This window comes from Anomaloglossus baeobatrachus, chromosome 7, assembly GCF_048569485.1.
Source record: "Anomaloglossus baeobatrachus isolate aAnoBae1 chromosome 7, aAnoBae1.hap1, whole genome shotgun sequence".
NCBI lineage: Eukaryota > Metazoa > Chordata > Amphibia > Anura > Aromobatidae > Anomaloglossus > Anomaloglossus baeobatrachus.
The window spans coordinates 56837280-56855879 of NC_134359.1; the positions used below are offsets into that span (position 1 = coordinate 56837280).

Sequence of the window (18600 nt, forward strand, 5' to 3'; positions counted from 1 at the left end):
CCAAGGTCATGGCAGCAGTAGTAGCAGTCCTGCACTCGCAAGGTCACTCCGTGATCCCGTATTTGGACGATCTACTTATCAAGGCACCCTCTCAAGAGGCATGCCAACACAGCCTGAACGTGGCACTGAAGACTCTCCAGAGTTTCGGGTGGATTATCAACTTTTCAAAGTCAAATCTAACCCCGACCCAATCACTAACATATCTTGGCATGGAGTTTTATACTCTCTCAGCGATAGTGAAACTTCCACTGGACAAACAGTGCTCGCTACAGATAGGGGTGCAATCTCGCCTTCAGGGCCAGTCGCACCCCTTGAGGCGCCTCATGCACTTCCTAGGGAAGATGGTAGCAGCAATGGAAGCAGTTCCTTTTGCGCAGTTTCATCTGCGTCCACTACAATGGGACATTCTCCGCCAATGGGACGGGAAGTCGACGTCCCTCGACAGGGAGGTCTCCCTCTCTCAGGCAGCCAAGGAATCTCTCCGGTGGTGGCTTCTTCCCACCTCATTGTCAAAAGGAAAGTCGTTCCTACCCCCATCCTGGGCGGTGGTCACAACGGACGCGAGTCTATCAGGGTGGGGAGCAGTGTTTCTCCACCACAGGGCTCAAGGTACGTGGACTCGGAAAGAGTCCACCCTTCAGATCAATGTTCTGGAGATCAGAGCAGTCTATCTTGCCCTACAAGCCTTCCAACAGTGGCTGGAAGGCAAGCAGATCCGAATTCAGTCGGACAACTCCACAGCGGTGGCATACATCAACCACCAAGGGGGAACACGCAGTCGGCAAGCCTTCCAGGAAGTCCGGCGGATTCTGACGTGGGTGGAAGACACGGCATCCACCATATCCGCAGTTCACATCCCAGGCGTAGAAAACTGGGAAGCAGACTTTCTCAGTCGCCAGGGCATGGACGCAGGGGAATGGTCTCTTCACCCGGACGTGTTTCAGGAGATCTGTCGCCGCTGGGGGATGCCGGACGTCGACCTGATGGCGTCACGGCACAACAACAAGGTCCCGGTTTTCATGGCACGGTCTCACGATCACCGAGCTCTGGCGGCAGACGCCTTAGTTCAAGATTGGTCGCAGTTCCGGCTACCGTATGTGTTCCCACCTCTGGCATTGTTGCCCAGAGTGCTCCGCAAAATCAGGTCCGACTGCCGCCGCGCCATTCTCGTCGCTCCAGACTGGCCAAGGAGGTCGTGGTACCCGGATCTGTGGCACCTCACGGTAGGCCATCCGTGGGCACTACCAGACCGTCCAGACTTGCTGTCTCAAGGGCCGTTTTTCCATCTGAATTCTGCGGCCCTGAACCTGACTGTGTGGCCATTGAGTCCTGGATCCTAGCGGCCTCAGGTTTATCTCATGAAGTGGTTGCCACCATGAGACAGGCTAGGAAGCCATCCTCCGCCAAGATCTACCACAGGACGTGGAGGATATTCCTATCTTGGTGCTCTGCTCAGGGAGTTTCTCCCTGGGCTTTTGCATTGCCTACTTTTCTTTCCTTCCTGCAGTCTGGGTTGGAAAAAGGTTTGTCGCTTGGCTCCCTTAAGGGTCAAGTCTCCGCGCTATCCGTATTTTTTCAGAAACGCCTGGCGCGACTTCCTCAGGTACGCACGTTCCTGCAAGGGGTTTGTCATATCGTCCCCCCTTACAAGCGGCCGTTGGAGCCCTGGGACCTGAACAAGGTTCTAATTGCTCTCCAAAAGCCGCCTTTCGAGCCTATGAAGGAGGTTTCCCTTTCTCGTCTTTCACAGAAAGTGGCCTTTCTAGTGGCGGTCACGTCTCTTCGGAGAGTGTCCGAGCTGGCGGCGTTATCATGCAGATCTCCATTCCTGGTGTTTCACCAGGACAAGGTAGTTCTGCGTCCAATTCCAGAATTTCTTCCCAAGGTGGTATCTTCCTTTCATCTCAATCAAGATATCACTTTACCGTCTTTGTGTCCGCATCCAGTTCACCAATTTGAAAAAGGTTTGCATTTATTGGATCTGGTGAGAGCACTCAGGATCTACATTTCCCGCACGGCGCCTCTGCGCCGCTCGGATGCACTCTTTGTCCTTGTCGCTGGTCAGCGTAAAGGGTCGCAAGCTTCCAAATCCACCCTTGCGCGTTGGATCAAGGAACCAATTCTTCACACCTACCGTTCTGCTGGGCTTCCGATTCCATCAGGACTGAAGGCCCATTCTACCAGAGCCGTGGGTGCGTCCTGGGCATTACGGCACCAGGCTACGGCTCAGCAGGTGTGCCAGGCGGCTACCTGGTCGAGTCTGCACACTTTTACCAAGCATTATCAGGTGCATACCTACGCTTTGGCGGATGCCGGCCTAGGTAGACAAGTCCTTCAGGCGGCGGTGGCTCACCTGTAGGAAAGGGCTGTTTGACGGCCCTATCACGAGGTATTCTTTTACCCACCCAGGGACTGCTTTTGGACGTCCCAATTGTCTGGGTCTCCCAATTAGGAGCGACAAAGAAGAAGGGAATTTTGTTTACTTACCGTAAATTCCTTTTCTTCTAGCTCCAATTGGGAGACCCAGCACCCGCCCTGTTTTCTTAGGAAGTTTGTTTTTTTCGGGTGCACATGTTGTTCATGTTGAACAGTTCAGTTCTCCGAGGTTGTTTCTCGGGTTGAATTTGTATTTAAAACAGTTATTGGCTTTCCTCCTTCTTGCTTTTGCACTAAAACTGAGGAGCCCGTGATCCCACGGGGGGGTGTATAGCCAGAAGGGGAGGGGCCTTACACTTTTAAGTGTAGTACTTTGTGTGGCCTCCGGAGGCAGTAGCTATACACCCAATTGTCTGGGTCTCCCAATTGGAGCTAGAAGAAAAGGAATTTACGGTAAGTAAACAAAATTCCCTTCTTTACTGGGTCCCGGCTGTTCGGTGAACAACTGGATGAAATTATTAAGGAAGCTACTGGCGGGAAGAGTACTTCCTTGCCACAAACTAAAACCAGGAAATCTGTCCAGGGCAGGAACCAATCGAGGTTTCGTTCCTTTCGTTCCTCTAACTGGTCATCCTCTAAGCCCTCGACCTCGTCCACTACCGCAGCCAAGGATCGTAAACCCAACTGGCGCGCGAAGCCGCGTCCTCAAAAGACCGGAGGAGCCGCTGCCACTAAGGCAGCCTCCTCTTGACTATCTGGCTGCGCCAGCAACGTCCTTGGTCGGTGGCAGGCTCTCCCACTTTGGCGACGTGTGGTTTCAACATGTCTCCGATCAGTGGGTGCGAGATATCATCTCCCACGGCTACAGGATAGAATTTTCTTCCAGCCCGCCAAACATATTTTTTTCTGTCCACCCCTCCCTGCTCCAAAGCAGCCGCCTTCTCTCAGGCCGTGGCATCCCTGCAGGCCAACGGTGTAATTGTTCCGGTTCCCGCCCGGGAACGGTTCAGCGGTTTCTACTCAAACCTCTTTCTAGTCCCCAAGAAGGACGGTTCCTTCCGGCCCATCCTGGATCTCAAGCTTCTCAACAAGCATGTTCAGGTGCGGCACTTTCGCATGGAATCTCTGAGATCGGTCATTGCCTCAATGACCCAAGGAGATTTTCTGGCATCCATCGACATCAGAGATGCCTATCTGCATGTGCCTATTGCGGTTTCACACCAGCGTTGGCTACGCTTTGTAATCGGAGAGGAACATTTCCAATTCGTGGCTCTCCCCTTCGGCTTAGCCACGGCCCCTCGAGTATTCACCAAGGTCATGGCAGCAGTGGTTGCGGTTCTGCACCTCCAGGGGTTGGCAGTGATTCCTTACCTGGACGACCTTCTAGTCAAGGCCTCATCCAGTGCAGACTGCCAGCGGAGTGTCTCACTCACTCTCGCCACGCTCGTTCAGTTCGGGTGGCTTGTCAACCTGCCCAAGTCCACTCTGACCCCGACCCAGGTGCTTCTTTACCTAGGGATGCAATTCGAGACTCTGCCGGCACTTGTCAAGTTGCCCTTAGTCAAACAGCAGTCCCTTCGTCTGGCGGTGCGCTCTCTGCTGAGGCACCGCCGTCATTCCATCAGACACCTCATGCAGGTGCTAGGTCAGATGGTGGCGTCAATGGAAGCGGTTCCTTTTGCCCAGTTCCATCTGCGTCCCCTGCAGCTGGACATTCTCCGCTGTTGGGACAAGCGGATCTCTTCCTTGCACAGGCAGGTGGCTCTGTCGTCACAGACCAGGAGCTCCCTTCAGTGGTGGCTTCGGCCCCTCTCTTTGTCACAGGGACGCTCCTTCCTGATTCCGTCCTGGGTGATCCTCACCACGGATGCCAGCCTCTCTGGTTGGGGAGCAGTATTTCTCCATCACCGAGCACAGGGCACTTGGACTCCGTCCGAATCAGCCCTCTCGATCAATGTGCTGGAGATCAGAGCTGTGTTTCTAGCTCTCCTAGCCTTTCACCACCTGTTGGCGGGCAGGCACATTCGAGTTCAGTCGGACAACGGTTGCCTACATCAATCACCAGGGCGGGACACACAGCCGTCTGGCGATGTTGGAGGTTCAACGAATCCTCCAGTGGACGGAGGACTCCAAGTCCACCATATCTGCAGTCCACATCCCAGGCGTGGAAAACTGGGAGGCCGATTATCTCAGCCGTCAAACCGTGGACAGCGGCGAGTGGGCCCTGCATCCATCAGTGTTCAGATCAATCTGCCGCAAGTGGGGCACTCCGGAAGTGGATCTAATGGCTTCCCGGCACAACAACAAGGTTCCGGTTTACGTGGCTCGCTCCCACGATCCTCAAGCCTTCGCAGCGGACGCACTGGTCCAAGATTGGTCTCAGTTCCGTCTGTCCTATGTGTTTCCCCCTCTAGCTCTCTTGCCCAGGGTTCTGCGCAAGATCGGAATGGAGGGCCGTCGAGTCATAATCATTGCTCCGGACTGGCCCAGGCGAGCTTGGTACCCAGACCTGCTCCGTCTGTCCGTAGGGGTGCCGTGGCACCTCCCGGACCGCCCAGACCTTCTCTCTCAAGGTCCGTTCTTCCGCCAGAATTCTGCGGCTCTCAGATTGACGGCGTGGCTCTTGAGTCCTGGATCCTGACGACTTCAGGCATTCCCTCTGAGGTCATCTCCACTATGACTCAGGCTCGGAAGTCTTCCTCGGCCAAGATTTACCACAGGACTTGGAGGATTTTCCTGTCCTGGTGTCGCTCTTCCGACCATGCTCCTTGGCCGTTCTCCTTGCCGACCATCCTGTCTTTTCTACAGTCCGGTCTACAGCTAGGACTGTCCCTCAATTCCCTCAAGGGACAGGTGTCGGCTCTGTCGGTATTGTTCCAGCGGCGTATCGCCCGACTGGCTCAGGTGCGCACCTTCATGCAGGGCGCATCTCACATCACTCCTCCTTACCGGCGGCCCTTGGATCCCTGGGACCTTAATCTGGTCCTCACGGCCTTACAGAAACCCCCCTTTGAGCCTCTCAGGGAGGTTCCTTTGTTTAGACTTTCACAGAAAGTTGTTTTTCTAGTAGCCATAACTTCTCTCAGGAGAGTTTCTGATTTGGCTGCGCTCTCTTCGGAATCCCCCTTTTTGGTGTTTCACCAAGACAAGGTGGTTCTTCGTCCGACTCCGGACTTTCTCCCTAAGGTGGTGTCTCCTTTCCACCTTAACCAGGACATTTCATTGCCTTCTCTTTGTCCGGCCCCTGTGCATCGCTTTGAGAAGGCGTTGCATTCCTTAGATTTGGGGCGGGCGCTCCGAATCTGTGTCACGCAGCGCCGTTTTTAGGCGGTGCACCTCACTTTTTGTGCTAACCACTGGTCAGCGCAAGGGTCTCGCTGCTTCTAAACCGACCCTAGCTCGTTGGATCAGGTCGGCTATCACCGATGCCTACCAGTGTTCTCAGGTGCCTCCTCCGCCAGGGATTAAGGCGCACTCGACCAGAGCTGTCGGTGCCTCCTGGGCTTTCAGGCACCAGGCTACGGCTCAGCAGGTTTGTCAGGCTGCCACGTGGTCCAGTCTGCACACTTTTTCGAAGCACTACCAAGTGCATGCTCATGCTTCGGCAGATGCGAGCTTGGGCAGATGCATTCTTCAGGCGGCTGTCGCCCATTTGTGAAGTTAGGTTTTGCCTACTTCTCAGTTTGGTTTATTTCCCACCCATGGACTGCTTTGGAACGTCCCATGGTCTGGGTCTCCCATAAGGAACGATGAAGAAAAAGAGAATTTTGTTTACTTACCGTAAATTCTTTTTCTTATAGTTCCGACATGGGAGACCCAGCACCCTCCCTGTTGCCTGTTGGCAGTTTTTTGTTCCGTGTGTTTCACCGGCTGTTGTTAGTAGACAGAGTTCCGGTCTTTCCGAGTTTTACTCTATCTCTACTTATGGGTGGATGTCCTCCTTCAGCTTTTGCACTGAACTGGTTAGATTGTCATCCAGGGGGTGTATATAGCCCGGAGGGAGGAGCTACACGTTTGAGTGTAGTACTTTGTGTGTTCTCCGGAGGCAGAAGCTATACACCCATGGTTTGGGTCTCCCATGTCGGAACTATAAGAAAAAGAATTTACGGTAAGTAAACAAAATTCTCTTTTTTTTTTTTTTTGGACAAATGTCTGATTTATTTTTTTTAACTCCTTTAGATGAAAGTATACATGTTTGGTATCTACGAACTCGAACGGACCTGAGGCATCAAACCAATACATCAGTTTTACCATGTAGTGAACACTGAATAAAATATGCCAAAAACTATTGTGCAATTTCACTTTTTTTGCAATTTCACCGCACGTGGAATTTTTTTCTCCGTTTTCCAGTACATTGATATGGTAAAACTAAAGTTTTCATTCAAAAGTACAACTCTTCCACAAAAAATAAGCGCTCATATGGCAATATTGACCGAAAAATAAAAAAGTTACAGCTCTCGGAAGACGGGGAGGAAAAGACTAAAACGGAAAATCGGCCAGGGGTAAAGGGGTTAAAAGATCGTGTTACGGTGCAGCTTATATTTATCCTGCGCTCTACGCTGAGCGCTTGAACCGGGATTATGTGTAAAGTTGCGTGCCCACAATCAGGAATAGCAGCGTTTTGGACGCAGTGTGTTTTCGCAGTGGATGGATAGATAGAAATCTCATGCCCACTTTGCTTCTTTTCTCCACAGTGTAAACTGACCTGCGGTGCGGCTTCCATAGATGCAGCATGTCAATTTATGCTGTGGAGACGCGAGTGTCTTCAGCTGGGAAAACAGAGAGAGAGTGTCCACTGTACCCCAAACACTGATAGTGGGCACGGGCAGCTGCGGTCTCTTGGAGAGAACTGTTGTTTCTCCATAGGAGAAGACACACTGCGACCAGAATGCAGTGTGTCTGGTCCATGGGCAAGTACCCTAAATCTATGAAAAAACGTGATGAATGAATCTGTCGCGGGTTTCAGCTGAATCACGTATTTCAGAGATGTAGCTGGAAACCCCGATGTAAGCGCTCACTATAGAGCACAAGATAAATGTGAACTGATCCAATATGTTCTGTACCAAAATTGTCACCAAATGGCATTCAACTCAACCCACAAAAACACAAGTCCCTTCTCAGGTCCATCATTAGTTAACAGAAATATAAGGGGCTTTCACGTTACTGGTAGAACAAAAGCTGTTTAAAAACACTGGTTCCCCCCCCCTCAAAAAAAGTAATTCAGCAAAATCTGCGCATCCAAATGCGCCCCACAATGTGCCTAAACCACAGTTAGCGTCTGTGTCTGGCATTGGTGTAGTGAGGAGAGCCTGCTTAAATGTACGGGGTGCAGATTTACAGAAGCACGAGCTGGGCACAATGTACGTGTACTATAATGTACTGGGCACAACAAGGACTTATTCGCAATTTTTAATTCTGCAACATTCATGGTGTTTGACACCATGGATGTTTTCCAAAGACTAAATAGTCACTGCATCCAGAGATGAATTCTTTGGTGGGTGTAATTTCCAAAATGTTGTCACTTGAGGGGGATTTCTTCTGTTCGGCCTCTACAAATGGAGTCTGCAAACTATTCTAGGAAAATCTGAGCTCCAAAAATCAAATGGCGCTCCTTCCCCTCCGAGCCCTGTGGTGCGGCCAAACAGTAATGTACAGTTACATGTGGAGTATTGCCACATTCAGGAGACATTGTGTATCACATTATGGGGCCTTTTACCTATTCACCTTGTGAAAATTGGAAGTCTGGGGTTAAATGTTAGTGGTAAAAATGTAATTATTTTTTGTTCACCGCCCAATAGAATAACATTTTGTGACACACCTGTAGTGTCATAATGCTCACTGCACCCCTTGGATGAATTCAGTGAGGGGAGCAGTTTGTAAAATGGGGTCACTTGGTGTTTCTCCTGTTCTGGCACCTCAAGGGGCTCTCCAATGTGACATGGCACCCCCAAACCATTCCAACTAAATTTGGACTCCAATATGGCGCTCCTTCCCTTCTTCACTTTGTACTGTGCCTTAAAGTAGTTTTTGACCACATGTGGGGTGCTGGTGTACTCAGGAGAAGTTGCACAACAAATTCTGTGGTTCATTATCTCGTTACCATAGTGAATTTGAAATATTTGGTGTTAATGCAACATTTTTTAGGTTAAAAATATGTTCCTCACACCAGCACTGAAAGGCCACTGCAAAGAGACCTGACAACATGTCACCGACATTGTAGGGAAAAATTACGTTCTCAGTAGAGTTGAGCGGATTGCTAATAATCCGGGTCCGGCGGATCAGTGGCGGGTTGCCAATACAGTCCGAGATCCGATCCGGAATCCGGGCCAATATATGTCAATGAGGAGCAGAAAGAAAAAGAGAGAGAGGAGAAAAAAAAAACCTACCGAATCCGGATCGGGCACCCGGAATCCCGCGTCCGGGTTGGACCTGGATCTACCGCTGAAACCGCGCGCATCCGGATTTTTCCAGTTCGGGACCGCTCAACACTAGTTCTCAGCAATCAGCACAGTACAGGGGAAGCTTTCAAGGAGAGTGGTCCTAGGTGGATGACTCCAAGGGGGCCACACACGGGAGTATTGATTGAAACAATATCTACAAATCCATGGCAAAAACCATGTGGATTTGTCATGGATTTTGCTACAGATTTTCAGTGGATCTTGCAATACATCAAAGGGTGAAATTAGTGGTTAAACTGCAGCATGCATTAAACCACTGCGGATATAAAATCTGCACCACACTTCCATCTGAAGATTGTGGCATATCTGCCTTGTGTGAACAGACTCTTAATGACTTTAAAGGGAACCTGTCAGGTGCAATATGCACTCAGAGCATATTGCTAATCCCTGCCTAACTGTCCCTGTATACACTAGCATAGATAAAGGGATCTATAGAAATAGTATTTATAAAGATTCTTTCTAATATGCTAATGAGGTTTGCATATGATAAAACATCTAGAAATACTTTTTTCTAAACATCCCTTTATCTATGCTAGTTATACACGGACGGTTAGGCAGAATTAGTAATAGAGCCATGAGCAGTTCTGGGTGTACAAGTGCATATTGCACCTGACAAGTTCCCTTTTAAGGTTTCTGAATTTTAGTCTTCCTGTTAATTACTAAAAAAAAGTTTTTCTTTTTCTTTCCATAGAATAAAGACAATGACACACTGAAGGATCTGTTGAAGGCCAATGTTGAGAAGCCTGTAAAAATGGTGGTGTATAGCAGCAAGACACTGGAACTGAGGGAGGCAACGGTTACTCCCAGTAATATGTGGGGAGGACAAGGGCTGCTGGGGGTCAGCATAAGGTTTTGTAGCTTTGATGGAGCCAATGAGAATGTCTGGCATGTGTTGGTGAGTACTGTGGGGAGATGTGTTGGATATTTTATGTTAAAGGGAGTCTGTCACCAGGTTTTTGCCACCTAATGTGAGAGCAGCATAACGTAGGGGCAGAGATCCTGATTCCAGCGATATGTCATGTACTGAGCTGCTTAGTGTAGTTTTGATAAAATTACTGTTTAATCAGCTGGAGATTATCATTACAGGACTACTTGGCATGCTGCAGGTAGTCCAGCATATTCATGAGCTCTGTATAACTGCTAGATCTGCAGCAGGGAAAACATGGATTTTATCAAAATGATAGCAAACAACCCAGTAAGTGACACATCGCTGGAGTCGGGGTCTCATTTGTTTTCTATGGTAGATTGTTATGCTTGTGCGTTCTAGGGTTAAGTGACATGAGATGTGTAGTTATATTTTGGATGTCTCTGCTATTGTAAGGAATTTCCTAAATTTAACCTCCTCCCCCTGTTTTTTTTTTCTAGGAGGTAGAGCCAAATTCTCCTGCGGCCTTAGCTGGCTTGAGACCTCACACAGACTACATAATTGGAGCAGACACTGTAATGAATGAGGTAACGTGACTTGTATGAGCTACAAGATCTATATGGATGAGTTACATGTCCACATCATCAGCCGTGTGTGTATAGATAGGTGGCCATTAAACTAATCTGAAAAGTTCTGCGCTAATATCTGTGGCACCTATAACAAAGGGGACATAAACGCAATGCTATGATACACTGATGTATGAAGATGTGAAGTACTGACATCATCTTAGATCAAACAACTTTTGGGTTCTCCAGAGAACATTATCACCGGTCACTCTGCAACTTGGACATCACTGGTCACAAATCCACTTACTAATCTACCCATGAGCCTATAGGATCAGCTTTAAACTTAAGATTTGTGTCTTTCAGTCTGAAGATCTGTTCTCCCTCATTGAGACCCACGAAGGAAAGCCTTTAAAACTGTATGTGTACAACACGGACACAGACAACTGTCGAGAAGTGGTCATCACACCAAACTCTGCCTGGGGTGGAGAGGGCAGGTAAGAGGACCTGACTTATCCCTACACCACACTTCATGCACATTAGGTTACATTGTAAAACCCACCAGTAAGATCATTAGGCTGTGTGCACAGATTGCAGATTTGGGGTCCTGCGCACTATGAAGCCGGAGTAAGCATCCCGGCTTCAGAGAGGTCTAGTGCGCATGATGGGAAGTGCCAGGACCTCTGATCTTGTGCCCTGAGCCTAAACCCGTGGTGTGCTAACATGCTAAGAGGGCGGACTAGTTGGGGAACTAATGCCCTTGTGACTACTCCCTGTGCTCATTTTCATATCCTAAAAGGTAAAAAGCTGTGGGAAAAAAAGCGCAAATAGGGTCTTAGCCCAATATACACGGGGTGAATTCAATGAGCAGTCCTACTCACCAGATGGAGTTGTGAGTCACAACTACTGTACAAGCATGGATATCCTGATCACGGCAGCAGTACCCCAGGAGGCAGATAACAGAGAGAGGTAGAGAGGGGCTTTCATACACCGCGCCAATGATCACCGATGAGTTAAGTAAGATTAATGTATCTTTATTTTGCACAGGTCTACGCGTTTCTGGAGGCTCAGCTCAATGATTTGATGTTTTCTTATGCCTTACAGTCCTGAGGAAGGGAACTGAGCCTCCAGAAACACGTAGACCTGTGCAAAATAAAGATACATTAATCTTACTTATCTCATTGGTGATCATTGGTGCGGTGTATGAAAGCCCCTCTCTACCTCTCTCTCCATTTTCATATCCTAAAACACTTTTTCTAAAGATCTCTTTATCTATGCTACTATATACAGGGACGGTTAGGCAGGGATTAGCAATATACACCCAGAACTGCTCGTGGTTCTCGGCACATAGGAGACCTGACAGGTTCCCTTTAATACTTGCACATACAGTAAAACCTCTCCAATAGTCCACTGCTTCTTGCAGACTCTGGTTTACTGTGGCAGATTGTGCACCCCACTATGCATTATTCATCTTTTTTCATAAGACTATTTTGTTTTTTGTTTTTTTAAACCCTTCTAGGTGGTCGTCTTTGAGATGCATTTTATTCTATTGTTTTCTGAATGAACTGCAAATAAAGCTAGTTACCAATTAAAGTAGCAATAAGAGTGGCCTATAAACGCAAACATAAATCTAATAAGAAAAATAGGCCACACTTTAGTAAAGAATAAAATATATTTATTATGGAATCTTACTAATATATATAATTAGAAGAGTTCCAGGAAAAATAGCACAAAAATTGTTCTGAGTTGTGTGTAATGCGGAAATTATGATCATGTGGAGCTAAATAATTCTAATCATGATTGTGTGTGTGTGTGTGTATATATGTATATATATATATATATATGTGTGTGTATATATATGTATGTATGTATGTATGTATGTATGTGTGTATAAATATATGATGATGTAAATATGAAAAAAAAATCATGATTGGTTATGGGCAGACCCGGACTGTAAAAGTCCAGATCCGTGCAGTTTCAAACTTACCTGAGTGCCAGACCTGGGTTTATGGGTGTTGATCCGGATCCGGCACTTGGGTAAAAAAAAAAAAAAGGTAAAACAAGAATTAAGCAAGCGCTTCAACTTACAAAGGCTCTGGCACAGCTGTACACTGCTCCCGCTGACGCCTATTTACTTCCGTTGCCGCGCATTATTGCTCATCAATATGCACTGCTTTCCCCGCCCACCAGCAGTCCTGACGTCTGTGATTGGGTGCGGTCAGACGCGCCCCCAGCCTGTGTTACAGCGTCTGCTTGCAACCAATCACAGGTGCTGCCTGCAGATGAGTATTATGGTAATAAATAAAACAATTGACATAGGGTCCCCCCATATTATGATACCCAGCACAGATAAACCATACTACTACAGGCTGCAGCCCCCTGCCATGCGCTTATCTTGGCTGTGTATCAAGATAAGTGGAACCGCATACGGCTCTTTGAAAATTATTTAAATCATTTTAAAAAACTACGTGCGGTCCCCCACAATTTTGATACCCAGCCAAGATAAAGCCCGACAGCTGGGGGCTGGTATTCTGAGGCTGGAGGAGGCCCATGCCTATTGGGGTGCCCCCTAGACTAAAAATAGCAGCCTGCAGCCGCTCAGGATTGTCACATCTATTAGATGCGAGAAGCCCGGCGCTTTACCTGCCTCTTCCCGATTGCCCTGGTGCAGTGGCAATCGGAGTAATGAGGGGTTAATAGCCCGCAGCTGCCACAAAGCCCTAGATTAGTAATGGGAAGGTTTTATAAGACGCCCCATTACTAAATCTGTAAGTGAAAGTAAATAAACACAAACACTGAAAAAATCCTTTATTTGGAGAAAAATCCAAAAAACACCCTCTTTCACCACTTCGTTAACGCCCAAAACACCCTTGTAGGTCCGACGTAATCCACAACGAGGTCCCACAACGATTCAGCTTTGCTACATCTGAAGTTAGTGCGAGGATATGGAACATGACCGAACGCTGTGAGGTTCAGGCAGAGACTGAGCTGCGAACAGCGGTGACGTCACTCAGGTTAGTCTCGGTCACAGCAGAAAGATTCCCACAGTCATCCACCTGTGACCACAGTAACCTGACCTCAGAATACTGACCCCACCTGAGGTCAGGTTAGCTGCGGTCACAGTTGGATGACTGTGGGAACCTTTCTGCTGTGACTTCGACTAACCTGAGTGACGTCACCACTGATCACAGCTCAGTCTGCCTGAACCTCACAGCGTTCAGTCATGTTCCATGATCGCGCACTGTAACCTCAGATGTAGCAAAGCTGAATAGTCATGGGACTTCGTGTGGATTATGTCAGACCGGCAGGGGTGTTGTGGGGTGTTTTTTGTATTTATTTCAAATTAAAGGATTTTTTCGGTGTTTTATTTCTTTTCGCTTAGATTAGTGATGGGGGGTCTCAGACGCCTCCCATTACTAATCTAGGACTTATTGGCAGCTGTGGGCTGTTATTAACCCCTCATTACCCCGATTTTCCACTGCACCAAGGCAATCGGTAAGAAGCAGATAAAGCGACGGGGTTATCGCATCTAATTGATGTGACAAGCCTGAGCGGCTGCAGGCTGCTATTTTTAGGCTGGGGGCAGCCTAATAAGCATGGCCCTCCCCAGTCTTAGAATACCATCTCCCAGCTGTGAGGCTGGGTATCAAAATTGGGGGAGGGGGGAGCGCGCACACTTTTATTTAAAAAAAAAATAAAAGTTTTAAAAAAGGCACATGCGGTTCCTTTTATTTTGATACACAGCCAAGATAAGTGCAGGACTAGGGGCTGCAGCCTGTAGCCACATGCTTTATCTGTACTGGGTATCATAATATGTGGGGACCCTAAGCCAAATTTATTTTTGTCTGGGTCTGTGATTGGAAGCGTCAGACGCGCTGTCCCTCCGTGGGGGCACGTCTGACTGCAACCATTCACAGATGGCGGGGGGGGAGCAGTGAATATGCATGAGCTTAATGGACTGCCCTGGATGTGAATGGGCGGCTGCAGGAGTAGTGTATAGCCGCAACGGACCCCGGTAAGTACAGCGTGCCTGCTTCTATCCCTTCAACCACCATTTTTACTCACCGTATTCTGTTCCCCATAGACTAAGGGGTACTTCTCACATAGCGAGATCGCTGCTGAGTCACGGTTTTTGTGACGCACCAGTGACCTCATTAGCGATCTCGCTGTGTGTGACACTGAGCAGCGATCTGGCCCCTGCTGTGAAATCGCTGCTTGTTACACACAGTGCTGGTTCATTTTTTGGACGTTGCTCTCCCGCTGTGAAGCACACATCGCTGTGTTTGACAGCGAGAGAGCAACGATCTGAATGTGCGGGGAGCCGGCTTCTGGCAGCCTGTGGTAAGCTGTAACCAAGGTAAATATCGGGTAACTAAGCAAAGTGCTTTGCTTGGTTACCCGATATTTATCTTGGTTACTAGCGTCCGCCGCTCTCAGGTTGCCAGTGCCGGCTCCCTGCACACGTAGGCAGAGTACACATCGGGTAAATAAGCAAAGCGGTTTGCTTATTAACCCGATGTATACTCTGGCTACGAGTGCAGAGAGCCAGCGCTAAGCGGTGTGCGCTGGTAACCAAGGTAAATATCGGGTAACCAAGTGCTCAGTTACCCGATATTTACCTTAGTTACCAAGCACGTCATCGCTTCCACGCGTCGCTGGGGGCTGGTCGCTGGTGAGATCTGTTTGATTGACCGCTTACCAGCGACCATGTAGCGATGCACCAGCGATCGTGATCAGGTCAGATCGCTGGTGGGATCGCTGGAGCGTCGCTAAAGTGTGACTGTACCCTTATATGAACCAGATTTTAAAAACCAGATAACAGGCACCCGCCGGTCCGGGTTATCTTCGAGTCCACTCATCACTAATCTTGATCCATGATATCAACATATAATAAGTCACACAGATATAAAAATGTTACAGCAAATGACCAGTCTTCTGGACCCCACGCCCCGATGTGTATTTCTTCATCGTTCCTATGGGAGACCCAGACCATGGGTGTATAGCTTCTGCCTCCGGAGGACACACAAAGTACTACACTAAAAAGTGTAGCTCCTCCCTCTGAGCATATACACCCCCTGGATAACCAAATATAGCCAGTTCAATGCTTTGTGTTCAGGAGGCACACAACCACACATGCATTCTCATCTGATTTTTGATTTTAAAGAGTTGGAAGAAAAGCTGGTCCAAGCCTGGACCCCCGGCATGTCCCTTCTCACCCCACTGTGTCGGCGGTGTTGTTAAGGTTGATTTCAGGGCTGGAGCCGTACATGCCGCGCTCCTCCACCATCCCTCGGGCTCTGGCTTGAAGTGGGAGCCAACACGGTTCTCACTGCCTTGCAGGAGACCGGTCTCCATCCGCAGCCCTTTCAGGATCCTGCCGGACGGAGCACTCATCCCTCAGGGACCTGGCCCTGCGTCTCACAAGCTAAGTATTGAGACGTTCTTGTCAGGGGGGGTCCCTTGCACTTTAATGTTGGGGAGAGTGTGTTATTTAACCTTTGTGACATTTCCGGCCGGTTCTCTGGTTTTCACCAGAGAACCGCGCCGAGGGTGCCTGCGCGCCGGCCGCATTGTAAAATTTAGGCCCTGGCTTCACCTGAGGCCTAGTTTCGTTTTCACTGCCCCTGCATGTCAGTCAAGCAGGGGGACAGTGCGGCTCCGCCCACCGGCCGTTCGGCACAGGGGAGGACACTCCTCTCTGAGGAGATGTTTCCCTCCCCTATATATCTCCTTGGCCCTCCGGATCCCGCTCTTTGACTAGACCCCGCCCCCTCTCCTCGCTCCGGCGCCATTTTATCAGCGTTCTCACACTGATCGGCGCTGGCTGCAGCATCTCTGCTACTCTGTCTGGGGGTCCGAGCTGTGGGATCCGGAGGGCACAGAAACGGTCTGGTAAGCCACAACCTCCGGTTGTGGACCTTCTTATACACTCTCTGGGGGTCATTCTGGCTCAGAGCCCCCACCTCAGCAGCATGTCTCACACTAGGAGCAAGGCTGCAAGGCTGTACTCAGTATGCACTGCATGTAAGCTCGTACTGCCTGAACCGAGCACATATCCACATTGTGATGCCTTCTCTAACATGGTGGTGCCTCAGCCTGGAGTCTCCCCAGTGGTCCCTCCGGCTGCTCCGGCCCCGGTGGCTGAACTCCCGGCTTGGGTAGAATCCTTCTCTAAGTCTATCTCCCAGTCCTTTGCCGACTCCATGGGAGAGTTGTCCCGGACTCTGCTGAGCATGCATCAGCCCCCTTCTCAGGGCGCCTCTGCTGCTTCGGCTCGCTCTCCAGAGCTCACAGAGGATTCTTCATCTGCTCCCAGACCCCGTCCTCCTAAAAGGAGACGCAGGGTCCCCTCTCCTTCCTCGTCCCGCGGCTCTGATTCATGAGCTGACTCGCAGGACGAGGGCTTTTTCTAGGGGCTCGGACACTACCTCCATGTGCCCCATTGATCTGACCGAGGGTGACGCAGATGTTAGTGATTTGATTGCATCCATTAATTCTGTACTGGACCTCAATTCGCCAGTATCAGAGGAACAACCCTCTCTGGCAGAAAAGCACCAGTTTACCTTGCCTAAGAGAACAAGGAGTGTGTTCTTTAACCACTCCAGTTTTCAGGCCACTGTGACCAAGCCCAGGGCCTGTCCTGACAAACGCTTCCCGAAGCGTGGTTCTGATGACCGTTTTCCTTTTCCACCAGAGGTGGTCAAGGAGTGGGCTCACTCACCAAAGGTAGACCCTCCGGTGTCTAGACTCTCAGCCCGGACAGTTGTATCAGTGGCTGATGGCACCTCACTTAAGGATCCCACTAACTGCCAGGTTGACCTTCTGGCCAAATCTGTATATGAGGCGGCAAGGGCCTCGTTCTCCCCATCTTTTGCAGCAGTGTGGGCTCTCAAGGCCATCTCTGCTTCTCTGGAGGAGATGCATTCCCTCACTAGGGACTCTATGCCTGAAATGGTTGCCTTAACTTCCCAGGCTTCAGCCTTTTCAGCCTACGCCATGTCTGCCATGCTGGAGGCTTCTCACCGCACTGCGGTGGCTTCGGCTAATTCCCTCGCTATCCGCAGGATCTTGTGGCTGCGAGAGTGGAAGGCAGACGCTTCTTCAAAGAAGTACCTGGCTGGGCTCCCATTTGCTGGGTCCAGGCTGTTCGGTGAACAACTGGATGAGATTATTAAGGAAGCTACTGGCGGGAAGAGTACTTCCTTGCCACAGACTAAAACCAGGAAACCTGTCCAGGGCAGGAACCAGTCGAGGTTTCATTCCTTTCGTTCCTCTAACTGGTCGTCCTCTAAGCCCCCGGCCTCGTCCACTAACTCAGCCAAGGACCAGAAGCCCAACTGGCGCACGAAGCCGCGTCCTCAGAAGTCCGCAGGAGCTGCTGCCACCAAGGCAGCCTCCTCTTGACTGTCTGGCCGAGCCAGCAACGTCCTTGGTCGGTGGCAGACTCTCCCACTTTGGCGACGTGTGGTTTCAACACGTCTCCGATCAGTGGGTGCGGGATATCATCTCCCACGGCTACAGGATAGAATTCTCTTCCAGCCCGCCAAACAGATTTTTTCTGTCCACTCCCCCCTGCTCCAAGGCCGCCGCCTTCTCTCAGGCCATGGCATCCTTGCAGGCCAACGGAGTAATTGTACCGGTTCCCGCCAGGGAACGGTTCAGAGGTTTCTACTCAAATCTCTTCCTAGTCCCCAAAAAGGACGGTTCCTTCCGGCCCATCCTGGATCTCAAGCTTCTCAACAAGCATGTTCAGGTGCAGCATTTTCGCATGGAGTCTCTGCGATCAGTCATTGCCTCAATGACCCAAGGAGATTTCCTGGCATCCATCGACATCAGAGATGCCTATCTGCATGTGCCAATTGCAGTTTCACACCAGCGTTGGCTACGTTTTGCAATCGGAGAGGAACATTTCCAATTCGTGGCTCTCCCCTTCGGGTTAGCCACGGCTCCTCGAGCATTCACCAAGGTCATGGCAGCAGTGGTTGCGGTTCTGCACCTCCAGGGGTTGGCAGTGATTCCTTACCTGGACGACCTTCTAGTCAAGGCTTCATCCAGTGCACTGTCAGCGGAGTGTCTCGCTCATTCTCGCCACTCTTGTTCAATTCGGGTGGCTTGTCAATCTGCCCAAGTCCACTCTGACTCCGACCCAGAATCTCACGTACCTAGGGATGCAATTCGAGACTCTGCCGGCACTTGTCAAGTTGCCCTTAGTCAAACAGCAGTCCCTCCATCTGGCGGTGCGCTCTCTGCTGAGGCCCCGCCGTCATTCCATCAGGCACCTAATGCAGGTGCTGGGTCAGATGGTGGCGTCAATGGAAGCGGTTCCCTTTGCCCAGTT

The 18600-nt window shown here is 49.8% G+C and overlaps 1 protein-coding gene across 1 annotated transcript in view; it reads left to right on the forward strand.

The window, feature by feature from the left end:
* GORASP2 (golgi reassembly stacking protein 2) overlaps positions 1–18600 on the forward strand; it is a 55627-nt gene that overhangs the window by 22943 nt on the left and 14084 nt on the right. Inside the window, exons 3-5 of the mRNA XM_075318862.1 lie at positions 9526–9729; positions 10200–10286; positions 10629–10759. Coding sequence (XP_075174977.1) covers positions 9526–9729; positions 10200–10286; positions 10629–10759 — 422 coding nt within the window. The remainder of the gene's footprint in view (positions 1–9525; positions 9730–10199; positions 10287–10628; positions 10760–18600) is intronic.